At 38.0% G+C, this 27,576-nt stretch overlaps 1 protein-coding gene across 1 annotated transcript in view; it reads right to left on the reverse strand.

Moving 5' to 3' along the window:
- Positions 1–27,576, reverse strand: part of tbc1d32 (TBC1 domain family member 32) — a 74,028-nt gene that overhangs the window by 31,680 nt on the left and 14,772 nt on the right. Inside the window, exons 19-28 of the mRNA XM_022770350.1 lie at positions 26,103–26,241; positions 23,029–23,116; positions 22,088–22,206; positions 20,292–20,411; positions 19,943–20,031; positions 9,672–9,794; positions 7,167–7,275; positions 5,531–5,624; positions 5,332–5,457; positions 1,467–1,550 (exon numbers count right to left, since the gene is read on the reverse strand). Coding sequence (XP_022626071.1) covers positions 1,467–1,550; positions 5,332–5,457; positions 5,531–5,624; positions 7,167–7,275; positions 9,672–9,794; positions 19,943–20,031; positions 20,292–20,411; positions 22,088–22,206; positions 23,029–23,116; positions 26,103–26,241 — 1,091 coding nt within the window. The remainder of the gene's footprint in view (positions 1–1,466; positions 1,551–5,331; positions 5,458–5,530; positions 5,625–7,166; positions 7,276–9,671; positions 9,795–19,942; positions 20,032–20,291; positions 20,412–22,087; positions 22,207–23,028; positions 23,117–26,102; positions 26,242–27,576) is intronic.

The raw sequence follows: 27,576 nt of genomic DNA on the forward strand, positions 1-27,576 counted from the left end.
CACTACTTTTTGTTGTTAGTGCAACTTGTGAAGAGTTTTCCAGGTGAAGGGCGTGATGACACCATGATAGGGTTTAAGTGCATTTTTGTAAAAAAAATATGTAAATTATTAGCACTTCTTTACCTTTAGGAAAATTTACAGTTTGCAAGATTGGGTATTCACTAATTAGCAGCTTTTCTTTCTCGCTACTATCAGTATGTTCCAGTTGTTTAGCCCATCGGCTACCAAACAAGCCAGCCTACTCAAATCATTCACTTGCTTGGTTAGGGAAACACAACTCATTTTATCCTGGTGTTAAAGCTGCTCGGAAATTTAGAAAGCATTTCTCCACTTTTTTTTTTACCCCATCTGCCAGTCCACAGAGACCATCCCCAACCTCCACACAACACTGTGTCAACAAGGACATCCCGACAGTTTTCAGAACCCTCAACATGTCAAGAAACCTCTCATCCAGCCCAGATGTGCTGCCACTGCTGAGCTTTTCATCTCCCTCAGTGTCACAGTGACCAGTGACCCTCAGTGCTTTTGCCAGAAGCCGAAGTCCAGACCTCCTGATACCTGTCTGCTGATTCAGACAAGCTACAAAGATTTTACTAACCCATTCCTTGAAGACCATGCAGTCAGGTCACGTCGGTCAAAGCACAAACAAATTTTCCTCTGAGGGCTTTACAATCTGTACAACATATGATACCCTCGACGTATCCTCTACAGCAATGGCGTACCCCCACAGGACTACCAGATGAGCTCAAGTAGCCCTTCATCCACATCATCCAACAATCCACTTTAGTAGCTGGTAGTTAATAAACCTCAGCCTCACACAAATCTATAGTCTTCTTTCTGTGTTATTTTTCTCCCTAAACAAAAATATACTGAACCTTAATATATCGTTATTTCTGTATCAAGCTACTCCACAGTCTTGCCACATATCCCCGGCAACTGCAGGCTTTACTGGGTCAGCCTCTCCTGACCACATGACCTAACTCACCATGTGGAGGTGTGGTTGGCAAGTTCCAAGGCATTTAAGCACAAATCTGACGATAAAGCCTCAAAGTCGACCTTGATCTTTGGCTTAAATTATTGTGTCTCTATCGTTCTGCCTCTTACACTAACACTAAATGTCACTAGCTGAATTCCACATCCAGTTTCATAGACAGGGTTCACTTCACTAAGACCCTTGCCTTCACCTGCCACATGACCGCATAAGCAATACAGTAAGGCAAAATGTATGTATGTAATAAGGACCGAAAGAGATCTCAACAAGTGTAAATTGTAAGTTATGTAATAGTTTAAACCACTGAACTATAAAATCCTTTTACAAAAAATATTCTAATGTCATTTTCATAACCCGGAAAGTAACAGGAATGTAAAGACAGACATCAGATTTATGTCCCAAGTACAAAGAATCTGGCTTATTCCGCCCTTTAGTTATTTCTCTTTTGTCTAAATTGTCAAGAAAAAAAACTGACCTTTGTACTGAGCTGGAGAGAAGAAGCACTCTGTGGAGGAGCGGGATAGATGGGCCACAACCTTCTCCAGAAGGTCGGCCAGCACTGAAGGCAAAAACAGACACACCTTAAATTTATGTCAGAATAGTTACAATAAATACTGTTTTCAAGGAAAATCCAGTTCACAAATTCAAATACGTTTGATGTTTTACTTTAAAAATACTTTTCCTGTAAGCCATACAGTATTGCTTCTTTATTTTAGCCTTCATTAGGATAAAAAAATACAACATTCAAGAGATCCACTCATCTTATAGACAGTTTAGAAGTGTGACATTATTACATCTAAGACTACTCTTGAAAATGTGCATCCATTCAATTTACGGCTCCATTGCCACTGATTGACCCTGAGTAGAGCGTCGCTTTTAGTGTCATATCTCATCGCTATGTTTAGAAGCCACCCACAGTCACTGTAGAGCTAATTGTGGAAATAGAGGGAAACCCTGGGTGATGAGGGTTGTAAAGGTAATACAGATAATACAGTACCAATATCTCACAACACAGGGGCCCAGGAGCACAGCTGCGACTGCACAGGACCTGTTTGTTTTAATTCATGGAGCTGGTGGGAGTCTGCCACCTAGATAAGTAATGACTTAAGCCTTATTTCACAGACATGCTCAGCTGTTTAGACCAACTTCATTTGCTTTAATAAATATTTGAAAAAACCTTGGAATGAGACATTTCTTTGTTAATATCCTGCACTGAATACATTGCACTGCACTGACTCCTTCCAGCATATAAAATGTTTAAACTGACTAATTTGGCAGCATATTTTCCACATCGTATCCCTAATCTAAGTCTGTATTTGCATTTTGCATTATGCATTACTTTAATTTAGCTGTAATTACTACTGATTTATTCAGTGTGCTCCTGATGACAGTTTGAGAAAATCCTACGGAATCTTACACCAAGCATGGTCACATATATGATTTATTCATTAAGTATATGATATTTTACCACACTGCATAATTTCCAATTCCACTTGACTCAGGTGCAACAAGGTGCAGATACTTTTTTTTTCTTTTTTTTTTACTATTAAATAAATAAACTTCTGAATTGAGTGACATTTAAAATGTAAGACGTTGTCTACATGGTAATTCTTGATGATATTTATTTTTTGCACATAAAAATAAAAACCCAATTTGAAATCTCTGAGACTTATTGTCACTTATTCTCAGTTTATTTGAATTAAAAATCTACAGGATGTATGTGAACATTTAACACCAGTTAATGTTCATTGTTTGTAGAAACATTTTTTGAGTGGTTTTGATTCAGTTTTATCGTCATTTTGGATCCTGTGGTTTGCAATGCTGTTAAAGTGCGCTGCAATGGGAAACATTATATTATAGTCTACCTTCACTGATATAAGTACTCCTTAATATGTCCTTGCACGTACTAAAATGCTAATATATAGAGTGATGGCACCACTTCAGATCCAGTGAAAGCTGATTACATAGGATCTTATCTGGCCCTACACTTGAAAGAGGACTCTTCAAGTGTCACCAGAGGAAGGTGAGACGTATCATAAAATATTAACTGCATTAAAAAAAAAAAAGAAGAAGCAGATATCGAATGATGGTAATCAAGGATTTCTATCATTTCAACATAAAAACTCTCATATAAAGTGCTAAGTGAAACAGGATGTTAGTGAAGTCATGTTCATGCAACTGCTTAACATGCAACAAAGTGATGAACGCCTCTGTAAACACACCAGTGCAGCCGTACGATCATTTCGCAATCTGCCAGTTTAGAAAACACAATGAGCGCTGATCATAACTGCTCGCAGGTTTCAGAATGCAAGTCTGACTCTGAGCTCTGGTGAATGCATCTCATTGACATGCTGTTGAGAGAGACCGATTAAGCAATCAATAGGCTTACAAGATAGTGAGGTACTGAACATGCAAACAGTTCTAATCATGAGTGTTTTGATGAAGAGATAGTATAGTTAATCATTTTTGTCTTGCAGCTGAATAGAAGCCTATCGAAGACACAAGTTCTAATCACAGCATCTTCACACGCAGAGCTAGACGTAAGTAAATGTTCAATACATTGCCTAAGAAGTAGGTTCATTTAGTAGTCAGCCTATAAAAGCTACAATTTCCGTCACTGAATGTTTCTTAAAAAGTATAATGCGAGGTTTTGCGTGATTAATGACATGCCAAGAAAAATAACACTTCTACAGCTGAGGGAAGCTCAACAGATACGTCTTGATCATAGTCTTCCAGTGAAAAGCTTTAAATGAGCACCGAAGAGCAGAGAGTGGCTGCTTTTACAGGCTGAGTTCAACAGTGTACTGATGAAAGGAGGCAATCACAGTGCGGTACATGCATTAATGACAAGGTTGTGAGCCCTCCTTCATTTGGATGTATTTTTGTTCTCCTTGAATCACCGCTATTTACTCCTACGTAGGAAAAGTAGGCGTCAGTGCCATTTCATTGTGGCTGTCAATGGCAGTGATGATGAGTCTTTAAAAGGTTCACAGACATTAGATTAATGTAGTCTTGGTGAGGAGGGGCGCATGGTGCACCTGCAGCACAATAGAAGACATCAGCAGATAATTTAGTTAAATACAGACCCCACTGTACAATATAGTCTAATTGTATCATATGGAATATTTTTTTGTTGTTCCCATTATTATTCCTATAATTATTAGAACATTTACACATGTAGCTTTATACAGAGCTAATAGGAAATATTAGCTCTCAAAGACAAATTCAAAACACTCAGCTGACCCATTTGAGTTTGTGCATCCGGTATAAACACGTAAAGGTGTACACATTCCTGCTCCATGTTCTTAACAATACATGCTAATTATGTGTGGAAAATGACATTGTTTCCATGGTATCACTTTTATATATGGTCATTGGTTAAAACAGGTGTTGACACAACCGATCAGTGTGGGATGCAACAGTCTCTAGGACATATATGTTTTTCCTCTAGGTTCAGAATGGCACACTTACTGTAAGCTGTGAGGTTATTGTATAACATGTATTCAACACTGCACCACCAGCTGCCATTATAACCACATGACTTAATATAGTCTGGTTATTTTATCCTACTGTTTAGGATACTGTGTCTCTTACTCTTATCATCTGTTATGATGAAAACAAAGACCCTGTTTATACTTCACCTCATTAGTCTTGGCGGATTAGACAGTTATCCAATCTAAAAAAAAAAAGATCTAAATGCAACTAAGAAACATTTGTGAGAGAAAAAAAAGATTGCAACATCATGGGAGTTGGTTGAAAAGGTGTAAATGCATCCATCTCTCCAAGACACATACATAATCTTTATTCCCAAGTGTAACTAATGTCAGTAAGCTGTCTGTGAAAGTAGCCTCTACACTACAGGGTCTGATAGTGGCAGCTAAATTTACACTGGAATTACACTGAAATACGATGTCGTTCTCCCTGTTGCTTGAGGCAGTGAGAGCAGAGAGAGTTACACAGAGGGAGAACAGAGCTGCAGCTAACTTCTGCTAAGTTTGGCCATTGAATGACTTGTGGTTGAAAGTATTGATATGTTAATAAAAGCCTGTGAAGACAATAAAACTTGTCTTGCTTGTAGTCCATAAAAGGGATTCATAGTTGTTAGCTTTCTAGCTGTTATTGCTTATTATTAATTGTTACAAGCCTTTATTTATTTACCCTTTTCTCTTAAACTTATATTCTTTTCAAATGTTTGCATGTAAATTGCTAGTTATCTGACACTTGTGTAATGATGTGCAGTAGGTGAGAAATTAAGATTGATTTCAGACATATTATATATGTATATAGAAAATCCTGGCTATGAGGAAGAAACACAGCCGCCCAGTGAACGAGGAGCTTACCCTTTCCAGTTAGGATGCTGGGTTTGGAGGTCATGACTTTGCAGTACAGCCTACGGCAGATCACCATCCAGCTCTCCTCACCCTTTGTTTCTTTAGATGATGCCAGAAATGCATTGATCTCAGAATCTGTACGAGGAGAAAAAACTAATCACAATAATCCGCAAGTTAATATCGGCAACTTCAGCAACGTTTCTCTTACCCTGTGAGTTATGGTGGATCTTCGGTGGGTCCAAGGTGTAGCAGTGAGGTAGAGGGTAGCTTGAAAACATGGGCCAGGGGTAAGGATCTTCACCCTGGAGTGAGGAGATGGAAAAAAAACTCAGTTAATTATTTGACCAACTCATTAAACTTTAAATGTAAATCATGATAAACAATACCAGTCCTCTTCAAACCTAAATGATACATGATATATATTATTTTCTTTGATTTATTTCTGCACCGCTCTGACTAGACAGATGTTACGGCTGTTTATGCATTGGCTCGGTTACTGATGGGTCATTGTGTTACACATGGATTGTCACCATTTGTTTGTAATCCAAGATACTAAAAAACTGTGGTGACAGTGTTTGATGATAGCATTTAAAACACTGGAAACTATTAACAGTGTAATTCAGTTACACAGTGACTTGTAGATGAATTCATTGTTGAATAATTGTTTAGCGCTGAGCTTTCAGCCGTTCATCACAACATGTGTTTATTTGTTTGCCATCAGTTCTTTCCTCCTTTCCATTTTTTTCTTCCTCTCTTCTTTCATTTATTCCTTTCTTTGTATCCCACTGCTATTTAGTGTTGCGTTCATTACGCCTGTCATAACTTTTTTAAGAACCGTAACTCTTGAGTCATAACTCAACATGTGACTCACCAAAATAATGTGCTCTAAATCTTAATTGGGTTTAAAAAGCAGGCATCTTTATCCAGTTGTCTCTGCCCCTTGCTCATGATAATCCCTGATGGTATTTGAGTCTGCCATTCAGGTGATGAGCTTCTCTGACAGCATTAGAAAAAGAAGCAAAGAGTCCAGCATGTTAGGAACGCACTCAATGGATTAATTTTCAGTGTGTTTTGTAAACTTACTTAACAACTTTCTGTTCCTTTTTTTCTCCACAAGTAACAGAAGAGATGAGCAAAAGAGACCTGTGACACATGAAGAAAATACTCGCTAAACTAATTTACAGTCTCCCCTTCAGTTATCTTTTTCATATCCTTTCCTTGACCTCAGTGAAAATTAGTTCCTGTGTTGCACTCACTGTAAACAACACCTAAATAATTGATATCTATCCCAAAACATGCTGAGTAAATAAGGCTGCAGGCTTCAAACAACGACTGAGGCCCAGTTGGTAATCAGTAGTACTCCTTTCATCTGTACTAAAATTACCAGTGGTGTAAAGTCAGAATAGAAATTGATGGATGGATGTGTTTGGATCACGAGCACAGTGAAGACTGAGTTTGTGTTAATTAAGAATAGTGAAAGGAAAGATTAAAAAGACAATTTAATCACTTCTGACCAAAAGAAAAACAACTAGCCACTATGAAACAATGTGATGAAAAGCTGTAGAACTCCAAACTGTCCAATTAATGGTGACGCAGATTTGAATCAGTTTGTGGAGCTGTTCAGTTAGTTGTTAGGATTCTTTGCACAAAATAACACTTGCTGCCATTTTTTATGTATTTTCTGACAAAAGATGGCATTTTTTTCTACTTCAATCCCTATAAATCAAACACACATAATTCTCTTTTATGCAAAAATTCAGGACTATAAGACAGGTGGAAAGAAACCACCACATTTCAAAACAAAGAAACAAAAAAAAAACAAAGAAAACCGAAGCAAAGCTGACCTCTTGCAGGGCTCGAGGAGGAAGCCTTCTCTCAGACGGACCTCCCACCACACTAGCACGGACCAGCACATGATTCCTCTCCACAGATAGACTGTCTATGATGAACTCCCTGATGAAGGCAGAGAGGATTAGACAAAGACAGCAGTGTTGGAGTAGGTGCAAAAGGAACAAAGACAACAAAAATTGCAAAGGACTCTTGGCTAATTTTATAAATGCTCATGCACTGAGATGTGTGGGCTACAGTATTTGCAAGATGACCAAACAAGAAAGACATCTGAAAAAAAGTTTGAAGAAAAAGGACATTAGGTTTCTCAGGTATATGTAGCACATGTATAAATAAATTAGAATCAATTTTTTTGCCCCATAATATTCTTGTCTATTTGATAGACAAGGTCATGCAAATTAAAATCACAACCAAATCACTAACACTTCAAAACATCCCCAATTTAGTGTAGCTCAGACAAGTGTCTTTGAAAAGTCAGAAAACTTTGCAAAGAGTTTGAAGCCTCAGAATGACTGTGACTGTATCATTGCTGCAAGGTAAGTTAGAGAAGAAAGAGATGAATTTCTATGTTGAATTTCAGATAAGATCAGAGAACATTATAATTATAAAGGCACTTTAGGGTCGAAGGGTGTCAGCCTTGGTAGATAGTTACTATAGCTGAGGCAATTTGGCCTCGAAATTGGAAATAAAAAGGGACTATCTTCTTGTACAGTTCTCTTTCCAAGAGCCTGTTTGCCACAAAATGTAATTTGCATAATTTTTTTCAGGATAGAAAAGTCACATCACTCATGACTCAAACAACCAAAGTAAAATAAAATGTGCAGATTGTTCTTACAAAGTAGTTTTGGTGAAAATTTGGGTGTCATTGATATTAAAAAGGTCAGAGCAACTGAGAAAAATAGAGAGTTAGGGGTAAAGAATGAAACAAAAAGGAGGGTAAATCAAGAGTGAGATGCCAAAAAGTAAAGTTTAGATGACATTGAACAGGAGAGAAAGAGGAGGAGGAAAAGAGGAGGGTAAAAGGAAAGAAGAGATGACGATAATGGGAGCACAAGGGGAGGAGAGGGCAAGAAAGAGAGATGGGAGGATAAATTAACAAGTCATCATTCTTGAAAATTGAGCCAGCACTCAGACATGCGGTGTGAGTTGGCATTTCAGGGCCATTTCCATTCATAACCAATAGCCATGGCTCTGCCGCACATTACAAAAGAGAGAGGGGCTCTTGAACACCCACTTTCGGAAATGGCCTTTTCACTTTCTTTCTGCTTTATTTCATTTTATTTGTGACAAGGCAAACAAACAAACAATTTCTCATCCTGAGCGATGATTAAATTTGAAAGTGTTCTGTCATATCAGGCTGATGCAGAGAGGAGCAAAAAGCCTTTTCTGAATGAGTACGAGAGAGAATGACTATGTGAGAGTTGAACATGCTCGCTGTGGAAGCTATTGAAATGTCTAAATGTCTGAAATAACTTCCTTCAGTTCACCTTGCTCTGGCTGGAGTAAATTGAACTTTCTAGAAAACATACTTTGACTGAAATGTCTGGAGAAGCCACAGGAGTAATGTCAAAGTGCAGAAAGTGTATTAAAGGAATAGTTCAACACTTTGGGAAGTAGGATTTTATTTCCCTGTCCAAAAGTTAGATTAGAAGATCAATATCCCTCTTGTGTCTGTGTGTCAAGACCATGGATGGATTCATGACGTGGTCAGCTAAGGGTAGTAGTACTGGGCACTGTTTGTCAAAAAATAGTTCCACATACAGTAAATCCCCATGTATAAAATCAAAAGTTGGCAATTGCATTTTTGTATGAACAGATTGAACAAGATAATATGTTTTAATTCCTAAGGTTTAGAGATGAGTCTCTTTGAACTTGGAGATTCCAGGCTAGCCATTTCCCCCTGCTTACACTTTTTATGCTAAGCTAAGCTAACCAGGTCCTTGCCTCAGCTCCATACTTAATGCGCAGAGATGAGATGAGATTGATATTGATCTTTTCCTGTCACTTACAGAAAGAAAGCAAATAAGTGCATTTCCCAAAATGATGAACTATGTAACTAATGTTGAACTATTTATAAGTCAAAGAAACCTTTAGATGCCAAAACCTTTCTGTTGTCATATTATATTACATTATTTTATTCTATATTTGTCTTTTGTCAACAAATCCCATGAAAAAAACACATTAGTTTGTCTCTTATTATTTAATCAGTTATTAATATCTTATTCCTTTCCAATTTAAGTTACAGCCACCACAGTCCTTCAGTTAAATGATCTCGTCCTAATGTCAAGGAGAGGACAATAATGAAACAGCATCATATTGCTAATAATAAATATTTTCGAATGTATTCTCATTCAGGATTTATAGCAGAAGTAACTAGTATTTTGTGTTTGCAAGTTATAAAGGGATATGACGCTTATCTCTGGAAATGTGTGTCAATGGCAAAATCACTACAAAAGAACAATACAAAATACATTTTAAAGTATGCGTTCATGAGCTCATACCCCTCACTGGTGACTGGCTCAGTGGCGTTCTCCCTCTGACTCTGCAGCAGCATGGAGCAGATGTTGTACTGGCTCTCCAACAGCAGAAATGAGTCCAGATTACAGCAGAGCACACTGAGCAGTCTTCATCAAACACAAACAAGCAAAAACAAATACATTAAAATACATTAAAATACAGAGAGGACTGGCATTGTGAGATACAGTAGCAAAACAGCAGCACAGAGCAGCTCAGGCTTCAATGTAGCATATACTGTACAGCAGGGCAGAACCAAGCGGACACACCCACTTGGAATTCAGTCTATTTCCTCTGGCGTTGTATGTCTGCAAGTGCTGGATCAGTCAACAATTTTTCTCCACCAGCTTGCCGTAGCCAATTGTAAGCTTTGTTAAGTAGGAGCCCTTGGGAAAAGCTTCATGGTTCATTTTGAGTTGCTGGTAATGACACCGGGCTCAAGCAGGCTGTTAAGCTCCAGTGGTATTTTGAGAAACTAAAGAAAACTAAGAGCCTGAGACAGCTTTTTGTTTTATATGGTCCATTACCTATAGAAAGGAAAAGCTTCAGAAAATCTTTTAAGCATGCATTGATTACTTTTTAACTTAAGCATTACTACTGGTCACAGTTTTAATAGCAAATTATATCATATATAAAATCATTAAAAATCCCAGGTGAACTTCAACACCACCTCCTCACACTAGTACCAGAGTTTATCTTGCCGAGAAGTGATACCACTCTGTGCATTAAGTATGGAGTCTGAACTAGAAGCAATGAGCCTTGTGAATCATGAAGATAAAATACACCTACAAACTCACTACTTAGCACATTGTATCTCATTTGTTTAATCTGTATGCAAACCTAAACAAAAAAGCGGCAACTTTTAAAAAGGGAGTTGCATGCTGCAACAATTACTTGAAGAACTACAGTTTGCATACAATAATAATAATAATAATAATAATAATAATAATAATAATAATAATAATAATAATACCTTTATTGATATAGCACCTTTAAAAACAAGGGTTTACAAAGTGCTTTGACATTAAAGCACGAACAACAATGGCAATGGCAGAAGAACCCAAACAACAACAACGATATGTAAACCCATAGGAGCCAAAGCAAGCAAGCCAAGCAACACCTGCCTGCCCAACACTATACCAATGCTATACACATCACAGTTTTACATTTCTGTTTGTGTATGGATTAAACAAATATGTGATAAAAAATGAGTTAACATGCTACAGTAGGTAGCCATTTGAACAAGCTAGCCGTTTCCTCCTGCTTCCAGTCTTAACGCTATCAGCCAAGCCATCTAGATTCAAACTTGTCGCATAGACATGAGAGTGTTATTGATCCTCTCATCTAACTAGACCCAAAACCTGTAGAGGCTTCCAGAACCACAGCAGTCAACACAAAAACACACACTTGGAATATTTGGGAATATTGTGTGACTATCAGAAATGTGATTAACTTATTCCAGTAATGACTAATTGCCAATTACCTGTGGAAAGCCCATATAAAGTGACACATTTCTACTCTGACCAAGCCATTATTCAGCTAAAAGACATGCAGCAGGGCAATGTAAACCAAGTGGGGTGATTCAACTGCTTCTGTCCGAGCTTAATCAATAGCATCAATAGTCTCGGATCTTCTTTTGCTGTTCTATACAAATAGTCTGATGCTTAAAGTCATTCAAGTTTTAAATTTAGTAGAAAATCTGTTTTATTTACCAATACTCTGTACATGAATAGTATATTACTGTACTTTTTAGACAGTTTTATGTATGTGCAAGTTGATTTCCTTCATCATTATCACTGCTATTAGGGAACAGCAGTTTTTTTAAGCTAAGATGACAAAAACAACAAATGAACAGAAATGTCAGGCTTATTTTTGAACATTTAAAAGCCTTTTTAAAATTACCACTTGTATCCCAATTTCACAAAATGTCATTTCAATTTCTAATCGTGCAGATGTATGTTTTTTTTTTACTATTACAGCATTAACTCTGCATGTTGTTTGGAGTCGTGTGTGTGTGTGTGTGTGTGTGTGTGTGTGCCGTGGGTGTGTGGGTGTGTGTGTGTGTGTGTGTGTGTGTGTGTGTCCTAAGTGCGTTGGTCCTTGTGAAAAACATCTCTCCTTTTAAGCAGCTGCTTCGTTTCCTGATGTACTGGGCAGTTACTTGGACTCCCGTTTGACTGACAACTCTACTCACTCATTCTGACAGCGGCACAGCAAGAGGCTGAGAATCTGTCAGGCCTTCTGACCTCTCACAGTCTGAGACAATGAACTAGAGAACCAGGCATGCCTCAAACCTTGTTGCCAGCTGGGGTTCTCATTCGAGGGCTGCAGCTAACGATTATCTTTATCATCAGTTAATCAGCTGATGTTTTATTCGATTAAATGCTTGGTCTATGAATCATGACAAATGCCATCACGATTTCCCAAGCGATTGCCTAAGCAAATGGCTTATTTTGCCCAAGCAGCAGTCCTAAATCTAAACATTTCACTTTACTATTGTAGAAGCTGATGATTCATCAGTTATTCATCAAAACTATAGCAAAATCATTTTTTCTATCAACAAATCAGTTGATTGACTGTTTCATCGATAATTCATTTAATTATTTCTGACACCTTTGGTTGTAAACCACATGGACAGACTGCTACCAAACTTTGCCTCCAAAGACACTCTCATGACAGCTCTCCAACAGCCTAACATAACCTCTGACCTCAGCCTAAATTCAACTAGAATTACTGCCTGGTGGTTGTCTGCCTCCGCCACTCGGACTAGTTTCAGGTTACATCCCTGTTTATGCAGAATCATATAAAATATTAACCATTTGTGTGAAATTATGTCATAATTGCTGTGTGTAGTCTTGTGTTTCGGATAAAAAGTGTTTTGTGCAGTCAAAGTGATCTTTGAATCTCATCAGTTTGTCGAGTCTCAGTGGACATTTGTGCCAAATGTGAAGGGATTCCCTTGAAGAGTTCCCGAGATATTGTGTTCACAAGCCCAAAACCGTATCCTGTAAAGGTCACCGAGACCTTGACCTTTGACTTTTGACCACCAAAATCTAATCAGTTCATCCTTGAGTCCGAATGAATAGGCATTACAGAGATATCGCGTTCACAAGAATGAAAAAGACTGACAGACAACCCTGTTGCTGGCGCAGAGGCATAAAAATGGCTGACAACTCATTTAATTGTTGAGCTACACTAATATGCGGAATTAATTTCAATACTGTTTTTGACAAGAAAATACAAACAAATTTGTTCATAATTTATCATTTGCCTCTACTTAACTAACCATAGTTGTTTCTCAGCAAAGCATTACTGTAAATACACACAGTGGATGACAAGGCACAATAAGCTGCACAGTTAGCTCCATAGGAGGCCAAACACCCTGATGTGGGTAATGTGCAAACGCTAATTAACAGCACAAAGTAGGACAGTGGGGCAGCATTGCTAAACTGTATTAAACAGCAGTTTGAAAAAGAAAGTCGATGACCACATTCAGTCAGAGTGACTGTAGATCATTTCTCGCATCTAATGTCCTATTTATAAATAAAGACATTTATATTCAAATTGAAGTCAAAGAAAGAGAAACACTGAGCTGGATGGTTGAGATTATTGACACACTACAATTCATCTCCTCAAACAATCTAACTTGTTATAGATTTTATTCATGCTGACCAGGAATATGGCTCACTTCATCTGATGTTGAAAGACATGCAGTGAAACACCCATTTATGACAGATGATTATGTGCCCACATGCATCAGAAGACTTGAGTTTAAACCAATTAAAACCCAAGAGTAATTTTCTTGCCAGTATGACTGATGATCACACTACTGATTGATTAGTCATGCTCGAGGTGAGATGCAAATGGTCAATAATTTGGTTGGTTTATAGCAGGCAGCTGGGAGATCATTTAAAAGTTGCAGTTATGAAAATGTTAATAATTAATCAATCATAAAATCATTAAAAAGCGCAGTAATGAAAAGAAAATCTCTGGAAATATGGACCTATGGAAATCATTTTTCATAGGTTTGTGGAAATGCTAAATAGTAGTAAATCCCCAAAAATCTAACAGTTTTCAAGATCAACACTTACATAGTACAAAGTAGAGATAAAGTAGAGATAAAATACCCCTGCTACACCACTCTGCACAATGAAAACAAGTGCTTTAAGTTAATGATCTGCACATATCAAGGTAGCAGCATGAAAAGCCCACAGGCTGTGCATCGTCAAAGATCAATTAGAAGCTTCATTTGGGCCTGAGCACTACATGCAAATCCCAACAATGGGAAACCAAACCATGAAACTTTACTATACTGTGGGGAATCTTGACTTTTTAATCTGTTGTTACTGAGCCTGAACCAAAACAAAGTAATCAGTCACATCTGACTTATTTGATGCAACAGAATGAAACTCCAAAATATGTATCATCTTTTATTCATTCTTGATCTATTTCAGTCTAGTTTACTTTGTCTGGGGAGGTGAGACGACCACAGCTGAACTCTGGTGAGAACAAAAGAACTCTGACCTGACACTAGGACTTTGTCTGAGTCCTATAAAGACTGTTCCTGTCAGTGCTGCACTGTCTGTGTAGTACCTGTTCGGTTCCCATATGCAAGGGCCTCACCTTGACCTGAGAACCTCTGGACCTTCCTGCAATACAAACATAATCTTCATCATGTCTGAATTGCAGAAAGAATAAAGACTGCGACTCTTTTCTGCTCCATCCATTGTGCATAGGGCATGAGTTTTGAGATTTGGTTTATTCTTAAAGTTGTATGATCATATTAATAAAAATGTACACCAGCACACACACACACACACACACAATTGCAGTGTTTAGAAACATCAACCGCAGAGAGAGTAGTGTTCAGGCATCCAAACAATTTACACAGCAGGGGAAAAAACGGTGGGAGGAAGAGGGGGTGATTACCATGACAACAAAGAGGCTTTTAGCAACAAGGAAAGGGGCTGAGGAATTTTTGCTCATTAGCTTGTGAAGATCAAGAGGGGTGGAAATTGTGCCTTCTTTTTTTTTTTTTCAAGGGGGCCGCACTTGAGGAATGCTAAGTGCATGTTTGTTTGACAGTGGTGCTGGTGATTAGACTTGGGTTGAATATGGTTGAAAAGGTCAAAACTGTTGTGACATAATGCGAGGGTAAAGTCCAAGGCTGATTTCAAATTGCTTTGTGAAGAACTCTTTCTGGAGCCAACTGCAGAATTGGTCGAATTTCATGAAAATTGTACTACTTCAAAAAAATCTCCTGAGGCTTCATTCTGTTGGCTGCTTCAAGGATAAGTTATTTAGCAATATTTTTATTTTGTTAACAATTTTGTGTCAACAAATCCCATAAAAAAAAAAAGAATTTATCCTACTTAGTGTTTAACAAATCACCATGCAACTATACATTATAGAGCTATCCATCTTTAAAAATACATAATGTACACTGCATTATATTATTGTATTAATATCCTCATCATTATCTTTATTATTTTATTGCTATCAAAATGTCTGATGTGTAGTCATTTTTTCCACTACATTGCATTATATATACTTTTAATTATTAATTATCAATTATACTTTTCTTGCACTCATTTTATCATTATCATATCATTATCATTATTATCATAACATGTAGCTCATTTTGGCATTTATGTATTATAATTAGCATTATAATATTAGTACTCTAATGTTTAGCTTATGTTTTTTTAATTTTTAATTTCCAGTATTGTGCTGCTTGTGACTGTGCTGCTCTATATGCTTCTACAAATTGCCTCTTGGGGACAAATAAAGTGTTTTGAATTATATTGAATTCTAATAAGTGCCAAAGAGGTCCATTGTTGTCCAAAAACAATTAAAAACATCATTGACCCACACTGTTGCAGGTGACATGTTCAGTCATTACAGTGAACACGGGCACAGTAGTTTATTTTGAGTCAATTCCAGATACACCGTCATGCTGCCATAAATGCTTACTGTGCATTAAAGGTGTATAAAACTGCAGATTAGTGCCCATCAAGATCTTTTTAAAGATTCATGTCTTCAGTAGGAACCAATGGGCTTGGAGCTGTGTGCCACAGACAGTGTAGGAAAGTTGAAAAGTATGAGATTTGTTAACAAAATGAAAAATACAGAATAACGTCAGCCTCATCCTCTCAACAAGCACCTACAGTATAAAGCTTGATGGCAGGAAACAAATCTGCAGCTACTAAAACTGGAGAAGACTCCATTTTTTAAAATACACCGGAGAGCAGATTTCTCACAATTAAAGGGTCTTTCTGAACGTGTGTTTTGCTCAAGTCTTGAGCTGTATTGTTACATGAAAATCAGACAATAATACACATAAAAACAATGTATTGGCTTTTCGTACATTCAATAGGAGGAAACACACATTCAAGAGAAAAAAAAAACACATTGCAAAAGGAGAACAACCTGGAGCTGTTATCCATTATTCACTATGTAGCATACGTGACAGATCGACACCTGAGCAAATTATCCAGGCTGAATCCCCTTACTCCCTCTACATCTACTGTGGTCACAAAAAAATATCACACAAGGTGGCAACCTGTGTGGTTGTCTGCCTCAGGTGAAGCTGAAGGTTAACACGGAGTCAAGCTGAGGGTTTGTCCATGACCAGATTCATATTTAACGTTTTAAATCTCACAGATACACGTGGTCTAAGACAACACGACAGGCGCTGCTGAGAACAACCGACTCAGTACAGTCAGGAATAATGGCATTTTTTGCTATTGCTCCTGAGCTCAGAACAAAATAAGTACACATTAGCACCTATTTATCAGTGATGTATACACACACAAAAATACAAAGAAAACAGACTCTCTTAATCAGACAGGTGTTTGTTTTCCAGCTTGTTTGTGTTGGTATAATTGGAGCTATTTTTTCTAACCAGCTTTATATCTCAGTGGAAAATACAAAACGTGCAAAGTCTGTAATACCAAGCATCTGAGTATAGAGTCAAATTTAATTAAATGTTAATACTACCTGTAATTGTGCTTAATACAAATGATGCTGTGTCAAATAAACAAACAAGCAGAAAAATAATGGCACACTGGAGAAGAGCGACTTGGATCCGACTGTGATGAAACAGAAGCAGGTGCTACTGATGAATGGGTGGGCTAATATTATCATCTACAGGGGAGGGAATAGATTTTCCCTAAAAATCACAGAAGACACACTGGGTTGATTAAGTACAAAAGGTTTTTAAAAAATCCCTTTACTATCACAGTTACATTTTTAAAAACAAGACCAGTGTATATCACGTGTGACCTTTCTGGGTTGAATTGTCTTGTTTTTAATCATGTAGCCACAATAATTTGTACCCCTCCAATATATATATATATATATATATATATATGTAGTTTTTGTACTAACAAAGAAGTTTCGCTTCAATTTCATGAGGAAATCTGTTCCTCTCCTTGTAGACAGTCACAAGAAAATAAATTAAGGTGGTAAAACAGGTCACTTTATAATTAAACACTGTGATGAAGTGTCTAGCTAAACTGAGAGCTGCAAGAAAGTGAGGCCTTGGAAAACTGTGAAAAATACACAACAACTTTAGTGTATTAATGAATCCTGTTGTGTATTAGTGTAAAACCAGACAGTTATGTATGTTGTGGTTGGTTTCTACTACCACAATGAATGGATGGCGTTTCATATTTTTCACTTAGAGCGAACAGCTGGCTTCCACAGCAGGACAATGATCCAAAGCAGATCTCAAAATCCACCATGAGCTCCCTCAAGAAACACAAGCTCAAGTTTTTGGAACAGGAACATAGTCCCCTGACCTGAACATTATTGAAAATCTGTGGGTAGATCACTTAATGTGATCTGCAAGAAGACTGGGTGAAATTCCTAAGTATAGATAGTCTCTCAGCTGCTACACAAGAACACAAACTGTTTGCAAGCTGTGTTATCTGCCAAAGCAGGGAGCGTACCAAGTACTGACTTAGAACAGTGCCAAACTTTCATACATGCCACAACTACTGCTTTTTTTCAATATTCTTTACGTTCATAAGATTTACATTTGAAGAAACATTTTCATGTGGTTGTATTTACTTCTTTTCACTTCAAAAATCAACAAAATGTCTATTTGCCTATGTTGCTGAAACTTTTGCACACTACTGCACTTTACTTCAAGCTTTACTGACCCCACAACTGCAGGCAATGCTGTTCTCCACTACATACAATAAGGCCAAGGCAAACTACGACAGTACAACCCATAAAGTAATTAAATACAGCCTTACAGCACAGACAAAAACTGATATGTGAAAATCCAGTACAACATGAAAGTGGCACCAGAACACTATAGCACCTTCATAATCCAATATTTCTGTGTGTCAGGACAAGTTTCAAACATCCTGCACATGAATGGCCACAGCTAGGCTCTACTTCCTGTCATGGATTAGGTTTTTAATTGTGTGTTAAACTGCTGCATGCTTTACTGGTCTGTGATGAAGCATCCTCTACACTTCCTCTCCACAGCATCGTGATCCAGCAACAGTATGGGCTCAAATCAGGGCCAAAGTACTTTTGATGATGATGTTCACAAATACTTAAAAGGTTTGTAGTTGTAAATCAACCTTTGTAAATCTGTAAAATAAATCAGGCAGCTGTAGTGACTAGGGATGGGCACTTGAAGAAATTTCATTCCTGAGTCACTTGGCTGGGTGTTGAGGCTTAAAACCAGTGTTCATTTACTCACTACTACCACTCTGTACTTGCTATGCATGAGGGGATCCTACATGAACACAAAGTGTAAACAATTTCTGTTATTTCACATGATTCTCACAAGATTTCTGTCTTATTTTTTCCCGTTTTGTCAATTGCTCTTCCGCTGGTTTAAATTGGGCGGGACTCAGGTAGAAAGGTGATTTCACATCCTTGCATGCACCAATCAGGAGTTAGTGATATTTGAATCAAATTTTATGACAGATGTTGTTTTATGTTGCAAGGCCACACTCGAATGTGACCAAACCACACCCACACAGCCCTAATAAAGCAACCAAAGCCAGGTTTTAGAGTGTAACTGTTAATAAATAATACAGAACAAAAGTTTTCTCCAATCTTACAATCCAATAATTTCAAGGTTACAATCAAGTTTAATATCCAGCTAGCAGGTTTTTATTTCTAATATTTTTTGGACATATTGCTGATTATTCAGTGCCATGTCCTTGTATGTATTTGTGACTTTATTTGTTTTTATGCTGTCTGAGTTAGATGAGCCAAATTCTCCAAGCAAGAAAATTAAAAAATTAACTGAAAATAACTGCAATAATCTGCATGTAACCTTAAAAATTAGAATTTAAGGCCAAAAGTTGATATGACATATATACTCAGAAGTTGTTGGTTTTGGGTAGTTATACTAATACCTCAAATTTAATATGGTATGACTCGACTTACTGATAGTAAAATGTTACGTTTAACACATTTAACAACCCACAGAGAGGCCTAGAGTCTAAGTCTGTCAGTTAATCCATCAGTCTGGTTGGTAAATGAATAGAGCCTCTTGTTCCTTTCACTTAGTTTCTGGATGTTAATAGGAGTGAGCTGACTGACAGGCACAGAGAGTGAGTCAGCGTGGCTCCAAACAAGTCAAAGCTATTGTGATTCAGAAAGGCAAAGGAATGCACAGCAGCCACCAGAGCTTTGCACACACACACACAAGACATATATACCTTTATCCTGCAGATTGCTTTTCATCGATCTTAGACACATTTTTAGACTGGAACACATTAACTTTAACAACAGACCTTAGTTGCATTTAAAGGTTGGATAAGTCTCACAACTGACAGACCCTTGTCATTTTTACAGTGCAGTATCACAGTATCACAGCATTAACTGTAACCTTTAGTGTAGTCCTACCCCAATCTGAACCCTAATCAAACCCGGAATCAAAACTGAAATAGTTCTTCATTTTAGATGAATTTCCTCTCCTCTTTCAATGCTCTTCTCACTTTTAGGATGTCTGTTCTTCATAAAAATAGACATACACACACATATACACACATTCACACCCACACAGCCAAGCTTATTTCTCTCTTATCCAGAGAAATCCTTTCATCAGCCTTTCAGTGCTGGGTAATCAAAGTATAAAGAACCATGTCAGTTTGCTACTGCTAGATGTGTGTGTGTGTGTGTGTGTATGCAAGAGCGTGTGCAGTCACCAGGTGTTAATCCGATATTGTGTGCTTCCCCACTGATGTTAAGTAATATGGAAAAAAAAAAAGTATCAGTCACTCACCTCAGGCCGAATGTGTGAGACTGCTCATAGTGGAACAGGGAGTGAATCTTTGCATCTGAATTCACAGCAATCAGCCTGTCAATCAAATCCTGCAAAGTAAAAATGAGAGGGTGTGAAACAGAAGACAGCAGTTATGGTGCAAAATGAAAACAGTGTGGATATTTACAATGTGTAAGGTGGAGAATGTACATCAGCTTCAGTATATTGAGGGTTTCGGAAGAGCCCTTTGCAAGGTAAAACAAGTGCATGGGTGGTGGTTGGACACAAAATGAAAAGTGCAAACATGCCCTCAAATGGCTGAAAGAGGCATTGCATGAAATCTGAACTACACAGCGTGAAAACCACTTACAGGTATGGAGGATGGCATTTCTCTTAGGGTGTATTCACTCTTGTTGGCTAAAGGCTGTCGGCCCAGCAGCTCCCATACTGATTGGGAAGAGGAGAGCAGGTTGACCAAGGACAGGAAGGACTAGGGAGACAAAGAGACAGAAAGACAAAGAGAGGGTTATAAAAGTGTCAAATGGCAAAACAAGGGTGTAGTAATTGATGATTTTCATTAGGATCTACTCTCATTGTAATCTGTGCCACTTATTTTCCATTAATGTGTTTTGTTATCATGTTATGTGTGTGTGTGTAATTTTTTAGTTCGAGAAATTCTTGTGATGGGACTGGTTATGAAAACTACCTTATTTATGAGACTATAAACACTGTATGTGGCATTGGTCCAATGATATTTATCCCTATAAAAATAACCCTTTAAATAAAGTAGAAACACTAGAGAGATACTATGATAAAAGAAAACATTATGGCTTAATTAACCAGTTGATGTTGATGTACAGAAATCCACTGTGTATTATGTCCTTGATAAAAACATTTTAATTGACGCAAAAACAAAGCAAATGTGAAAATGGAAATAAGAAGATGGCTGCATGTGAGCACTTTTACAGCATGAACTTACATCTGAAGTTGTCTGAAGAATACTAAAACAAAGGAAGCCCTTCTATTCTCATTACTGGATCAAGGTTATCAGGGAAATGTATAGGCATCAAAGGGAAAAAAGGATGACCACACACATACACACACTCATGCATGCATACATAAAACAGCTTAAAAGGAACAAGCCTTTCTATGAGTGTAAAAATGTATAAATTTATGTTTTCCAGAGATTGAAATCTCTATTCCTTCATCTGTCCCTGTCTGTTGATGTGTCAAAGGTGCAATACAGACTTCTACATGTTTTATAGTCTGTCTGCTTCAGTTTTTTAATGTTTCCAACACAGAGATGAATCCAACACATTGAACAAAATTCTTAACTCAGAAAAGGTGAAAATGCTACTCATAAAAAAGACTGTGCTACATATTTACTTTGCTTTGTCTCACAGAGGTCAATGCAAAAAACTTCACACACAGATTTAATGGAACATTTTGTCTGTTTTCAGAACCGGCTCAGGTTCAGGGCTCCTCTGCCATGTGCTGGCAGGGATGGACTAGGAGGTCTGACTGCATGTATGTAACCTGGCAGCTGACCCACTGATAAGGCAGGCTTTAAAGTCTCTGGAGGCAGGGCACAGTTGACACTTCACTGGTTGTCCGTATTCACTTGGCTAGTTTCATTGAGAGAGAGATGACCTGGCTCCTGTCAGAGACCAGCACAGCATCTATCACACGCACGCACGCACGCACGCACGCACGCACGCACGCACGCACGCACGCACGCACGCACGCAAACTGCACTTGTGCTTCGAACTAAATTTGAGCCTGTCCTGGACTGAACCTGGAAATTCTGCCAAACTTTAGAATCAGAATCAGAAAAAGTAAAAACTATTATAAAATATAAACATATATAAACCAAATTAAGAAAATGCAGCCTTGTGCAAGGAGGAATCTTTATCATGGTTTAAAATAGTTTTAATTTTCTACAGATAAACAGAGTACTGTACTGTAAACTACAAATTGACTGAAAAAGGTAAAAAAAAAAATGGTGTTTGAGTCTACACCTGTTATATAAAATGTGCTATAGAAATAAATATGACGTGACTTAATGTGCTTCAAGATAAAAAGCAAACAGAAGGCAAAGATCATACTTCCATATTAGAAGGCATTACGATAAAAACTCTCTCTCACACACACACTCGCACACAGTACCTTGAGGCAGCTCCTGTCGATGGGGTCCATGGGTGTTGGTTTGGGACGGACCACCCTCACATCTTCACTTCCACACTCCAGAGTTGACCACAGCTCAATTACCAGCGCCCGGACAAAACCTGCAACACGATATCAAGCTAGTGGTTTCAATATGGATTTGTATGGAGAAATTCTGAACTGACACTGAAACTTTAGCGTGTGAGGTTGCTGGAAGTGCAACTGGGATTTTAAGCATCTGAAAATTCATAAATCATAAAAAAAATCATAAAAAAACTGATGACGGCTTCCCATTTCTTTTAAATGTTTACACAATTTAATATAGAAAACTTTCAAAAAGATTTTGTGACAGGTTCTTTTTTGACATTTTAGCCTTTTGTTGACAGGAGACAGTATGAACAGACAGGAAACATGGGGAGAGAGCAGGGAACAATGTGGAATAAAAGCCCCCAACCAGATTCAAACTGTGGAAATTGCAATTATATGGTATACCGCTTAACTGCTGAAGCTGCCCAGATGACCCAAATATTACAATCCTACAATTACAAATCTATAATTCAATTTTACACTTCCACACTTATAAATTGTACGAGTTGTATGCCTTTGCCTGTGTCTATACCTCCTCTCCACCTAGCATTAATATGTATGTGGAATGCATTCAGATATGATTTACTAGCTACTTGTGAATGTGTCTTAGAAAGAGTCAATAAAAATTTGACAGCTGCTCACATCACAAACTGTCTTAATCCTTACAAAAACTTGACAATAAAAATCCTCTCTTGCTCTGCCTTCATCCATTTATTCTGACACAAACAATCTGCCAAAGATGTTTCTCCCTGGGCTGCTTGACGCCTGCTTTATGTCGACTAGACAACAACTTAGAATACAAGCTTTAGGAATCACAGATGGCAAGTGTTTGTTTGTGCGAGTAAGCGCATTAGTACCTGAACAGTGCAAAGCCACCACCCCCGGAGCAGTTGCTGCCACCTGTGTCACCATCACCCCGTATCCAAACTTCTCACAGCGGCTCACCTGCAGAGAGCACACACAGAAAGCCCATAATCCCCCCCGATATATTTCACTTTTATCTTTGAAGGTTTTGCTTATATTAGTTAGATATAAATGAGATATTGGGACAGGATGGAAAATTAAAAGATTGATGTAGAAAAAGAAGGACTTGAATTTGAAGCAAACATAGCTCTATCTTGAGAGAGAATTTGACATTTGTGATTCAGCATGGAAACTCTGCTATGACACTGCTAAAATCCTGAAAAAGGCACTACATAACATAGTTTAGTAAGATGAGGGGAAATAAAGTTGCAAATTGATTTTTAGAGTGTGTGGACCCTTCATTTATTACAACACAATGTCAAGACTAAAAATATACAAAATATAATTACATTCCATAATTAAAGTGAAATGCAGAGAGAGAGGCAATTACAAAAGTGTGCAAACAATGCTTGTAAATTAAGCCCACAGGGGATTAGCTAAAGTTTGGAGTAAGACTGTGTGTGCATTCACAATATGAATCAATGACAATGCTATAAATGTAAGGGATATGTAGAGTCCAGAGGTTAATAAATCAAACCCAGAGTGGAACTAGCAGCATGTTAACAGCCTCCAGGCTACTAGTGAATACTAAACAGTCTCCAGGAAAGGTGCTGTGGCTTTCAGGAGGAGCAACAAATTACCACATCTTCTGCAGAATGAATCAGGGATACAGATGTCACAGGCCAACAGAATGTTATTGAGGTTTGTAAAGATAGGCTGTTTTGCTGGATGGAACATAATGCAATACAAAAGCCTAGAACTACAGCATGCATATTTTATTGTACATAGTAAATTCAGTTTGTGCAGGACACAAGCTTCAAAAGTCCCGAGCAGCCTTGAATGAGCTCTACAATTATATATATATATATATATATATACATATATATATATATAATTATATAACACATATAATTGTAGATGTAAATTTGAACTTGTAAATGTGAAAGACTAAACTTATTTCACGTTTCATAGGGTTTTTTTTCCCTTGTAATCAGTGATTAAACCTCAGAATCTTATATCTATGTGTGATAACGATGATCCTCTATTGCCAAAGTTGTGGTTCTCTGAGCCAAAGTGGTCACTTCACATTTTAATTCACTGTAAATAAATCTACTTGATGTAACACTCTGTGTTAAATGACTTTTTCCAAATCCTGCTGTGCCTGTGGTGTTGGCCTGCAGTAATTCAAGTCAATGTGACAAAGAATCACTTGAACAGCATATTACTTTGGCACATTGATAGCATCTAGAAGGATTAAATCGAGCCACTGCCAAAGTTAATTCTTGCAGGGCTTCCATAAAGGTGACAAAATGGTACCATCCAACTTCAGACAGGTGACAAATTAAATGAAAAACCTGAATAAAGGAGTGGACAAACACAACGAATGCAGTTAACATCCAGTAATTCTCTGTGGCATGTGTAAAAATGCTGAGCAGACCCAGATGATTCTGATTTTCTATCTATGGCAAGAGGAAAAGATCTAAGTGACTTTTAAAAAGGGTTCATCGTTGGGGCACAGATGGCAGGAGTCACAAAACCTGCTCAACTGGTTAGTGTTTAGTGACTGAAGTAACATCTGCATTTAGATCTAGGGGAAAACCTCAGAAATTGTGGTCGACATCACACAGTTGATGACCATGATGCTTGTGTATTAGTGGGATATGTAAGGAAAAACAGAAGAGCAACTCTTACTCAGGTGACCGAGAATGTCAATGCAGGACGTGATCAGACTGTGTCAGCAACAACAGTCTGTCGACAATTACATAAAGAGGGATATTATAGTAGGGTTGCAGTGCGCAAACCCTCATTACAAAGATGAATGCACATTTGAGAGTTCAGTTGTGCAAAAACCATAGTGAGGGGATCCAGTGGCTCTCTTGTGCTGTGGGGGTCATTTTGCTGGCATGGTTTGGGTCCACTTGTCACCTTAGAGGGAAGAGTCACTGCAAATCAATACAAAGTTGTTCTGAGTGATCACCTTTATCCAATAGTGAAACATTTCTATCCTGATGGGAGTGGTCTCTTGCAGGATGACAATGCACCCATCCATAGAGCACAAGGGGTCAGTGAATGGTTTGAAGAGAATAAAAATGATGTGAATCATATGCTACGGCCTTCACAGTTACCAGACCTCAACCCAATGGATCAATGTGTTAGACAGAGCTCTTCACCTCCATCATCAACACCACCGAATGAGGGAATATCTTTTTGGAAGAATGGTGTTCATCCCTCCTGTAAAGTCCAGAGACTTGTAGAATCAATGCCAAGGAGCAGTGAAGCTGTTCTGGCAGCGCATGGCAACACCTTACTAAGACAATTTATGTTGTTTTTTCCTTTAATTTGTCACCCGGCTGTACATCAGCACCCGTGCTTATCGGCATTTCTGCACTAAAGTCCAATGCTTTCTAAAAGCAGAAGGTAAGACAGACTTGTCTGGATAGCTGACATTTTAACTTGAAATCAGCTTCCAGTGCTTTTAAATGAAATGAGTCTGGCAACATCCGGAGGTCCTTAGTGCTAGTATTTTACATTAGTCGTTGCAAAGTCAGCACTGTTTGGATTGGGGATTGAAAACTAGGTGGAAAAGAATATTAGTAGTGACCCACCCTCATTACTCACAGTTGATGTGCCCTCGAGCAAGTCACTTAACCCCCAAACTGCTCCCATGAGGCCTCTCAGTGACTAACCACATCACTGTAGTCACTGTGGATTGGGCAGTTTCCAGGAGTGAATGTGTTGCTGCTAAAGAGCATTTGGCTCAGCAAAAGTACAGGCTATTAATGAAGGTTGAGAAAAAAAAAATCTGTGCATTGAGAGCAATGTGCCTGGCACACTGAATATAACTGTGTAAAAGTGGATGAAAGATAAAATTTTGAATGTTTTTTTTTTTTTTTTTGATGATGGATAATATAAGGAAAACAACCAGTTATACTTGGGTAGCAATGTAAAGTTCAGTGTTTGTTGTTACCTGTAGTTTTTTAGTAAAGCGAGAGAACATATAGGAGACACATTCATTAATGGCCCCTGTCTGCTGGAGCAGCAGCAGGCCTTTAGGAGTTGCTGCAAAGTTCAGCAGGCTGTCCAACAACGTTTCCTCCCAGATGAGCCTGTTCCGAAGTCAGAAAGAAAGAGAGTGGGCTGCAGTACAGTGTATTCACACTGTGAGAAACACAATGTTTGAGTTACTAGAAGTCGATTCATTACTCTTTAGCGATATCATTTTCTTTGTTGAACAGTAGTTCAGCCCAGGATTTCCGTAATGAGTTCCTTACACTCATTCTTGTTAATTGTGAGGTTAAGTCATCACAATGATGCAGAAAATGGGATATTGATGAATGTAGAATGAAAACAAACATCTTGTTTAATTTTCTGTGGTCTGAACAAGCTTCGATCAGTTCCCATAACTCATCTAAATATACTGATGACAAGAGCAACAACTATCACATTATGTTATCAGTTACTGCTTAAGCTATGTCTCTCGTGGTACAGTGTCATGTTTTCTATGCTGCACACAAGTTTGCCTTTTTCAATAATTTAAACTTTTGTTCCCTTCCCTACTATTACTGCTGTTGCTTCAGTAAACTCCATCCAACTCATATTTACCAACGATGCCAGTCATTTATTTGTTTATTTTATTTAAATCAGAGCCAGGGACAAAATGAAACACTGCGTTTGGAAGCTTAGTTTGGAAGACAATCAGGTATTCTGCTCTTGAACTTTGATATGTCATTTCCTATGGGTGGAGACATGTACATGTACACACAACATCAGTTCAGTTCATCCGTGCAACAGGGCAGATATAAAGTGCGTCAGTTATGGGAGACACACCGAACTGTTATATAAACTAATTTTTATCATTTAGGTTGATATGCAGTTAAGTGCTGAATGAACACTTAACAAATACACTTTTTCAAAAAGTTACATCTTGAATATGTTGAACAAGTGTGTTACAGTGTTTGCATGCAGATAGACTGGAATGCACTGTGTTGGCACATAGTTAAACCTGATTTTATGATGTCCTGGCGAACCACGCTGCCTCTGAACCCTAATCTAGGTCAACGAGTAGAATGTGCTGAACATACAGTGAGTGGTTACATAATGGGTACAAAGGCATGTTACTGCGAGGCATTGTTTTTGTATACATTTTGTTTTTTGGTAGATATGGACACATGGTTATGTATAAGCTTACCGTCATATTTGACAAGCTAACTGTTGAAGGCTGTAAATTAAATATCCACACATGTCCAATCATTGTCAAAAAAACAAAAATCTGTCTTTAAATATCTATGCTGAGCGTCTGTAATACCTGCATTATGACCAATCACTACTTATATAAGGTACCCAAACTCTGTGTGTCTGTGTGTGTGTGTGTGTGTGTGTGTGTGTGTGTCTCTGTGTGTGTGTGTGTGTGTGTGTGTGTGTGTGTGTGTGTGCGCGTGTGT

This window comes from Seriola dumerili, unplaced genomic scaffold, assembly GCF_002260705.1.
Source record: "Seriola dumerili isolate Sdu_G_001 unplaced genomic scaffold, Sdu_1.0 BDQW01000025.1, whole genome shotgun sequence".
NCBI classification, from domain to species: domain Eukaryota; kingdom Metazoa; phylum Chordata; class Actinopteri; order Carangiformes; family Carangidae; genus Seriola; species Seriola dumerili.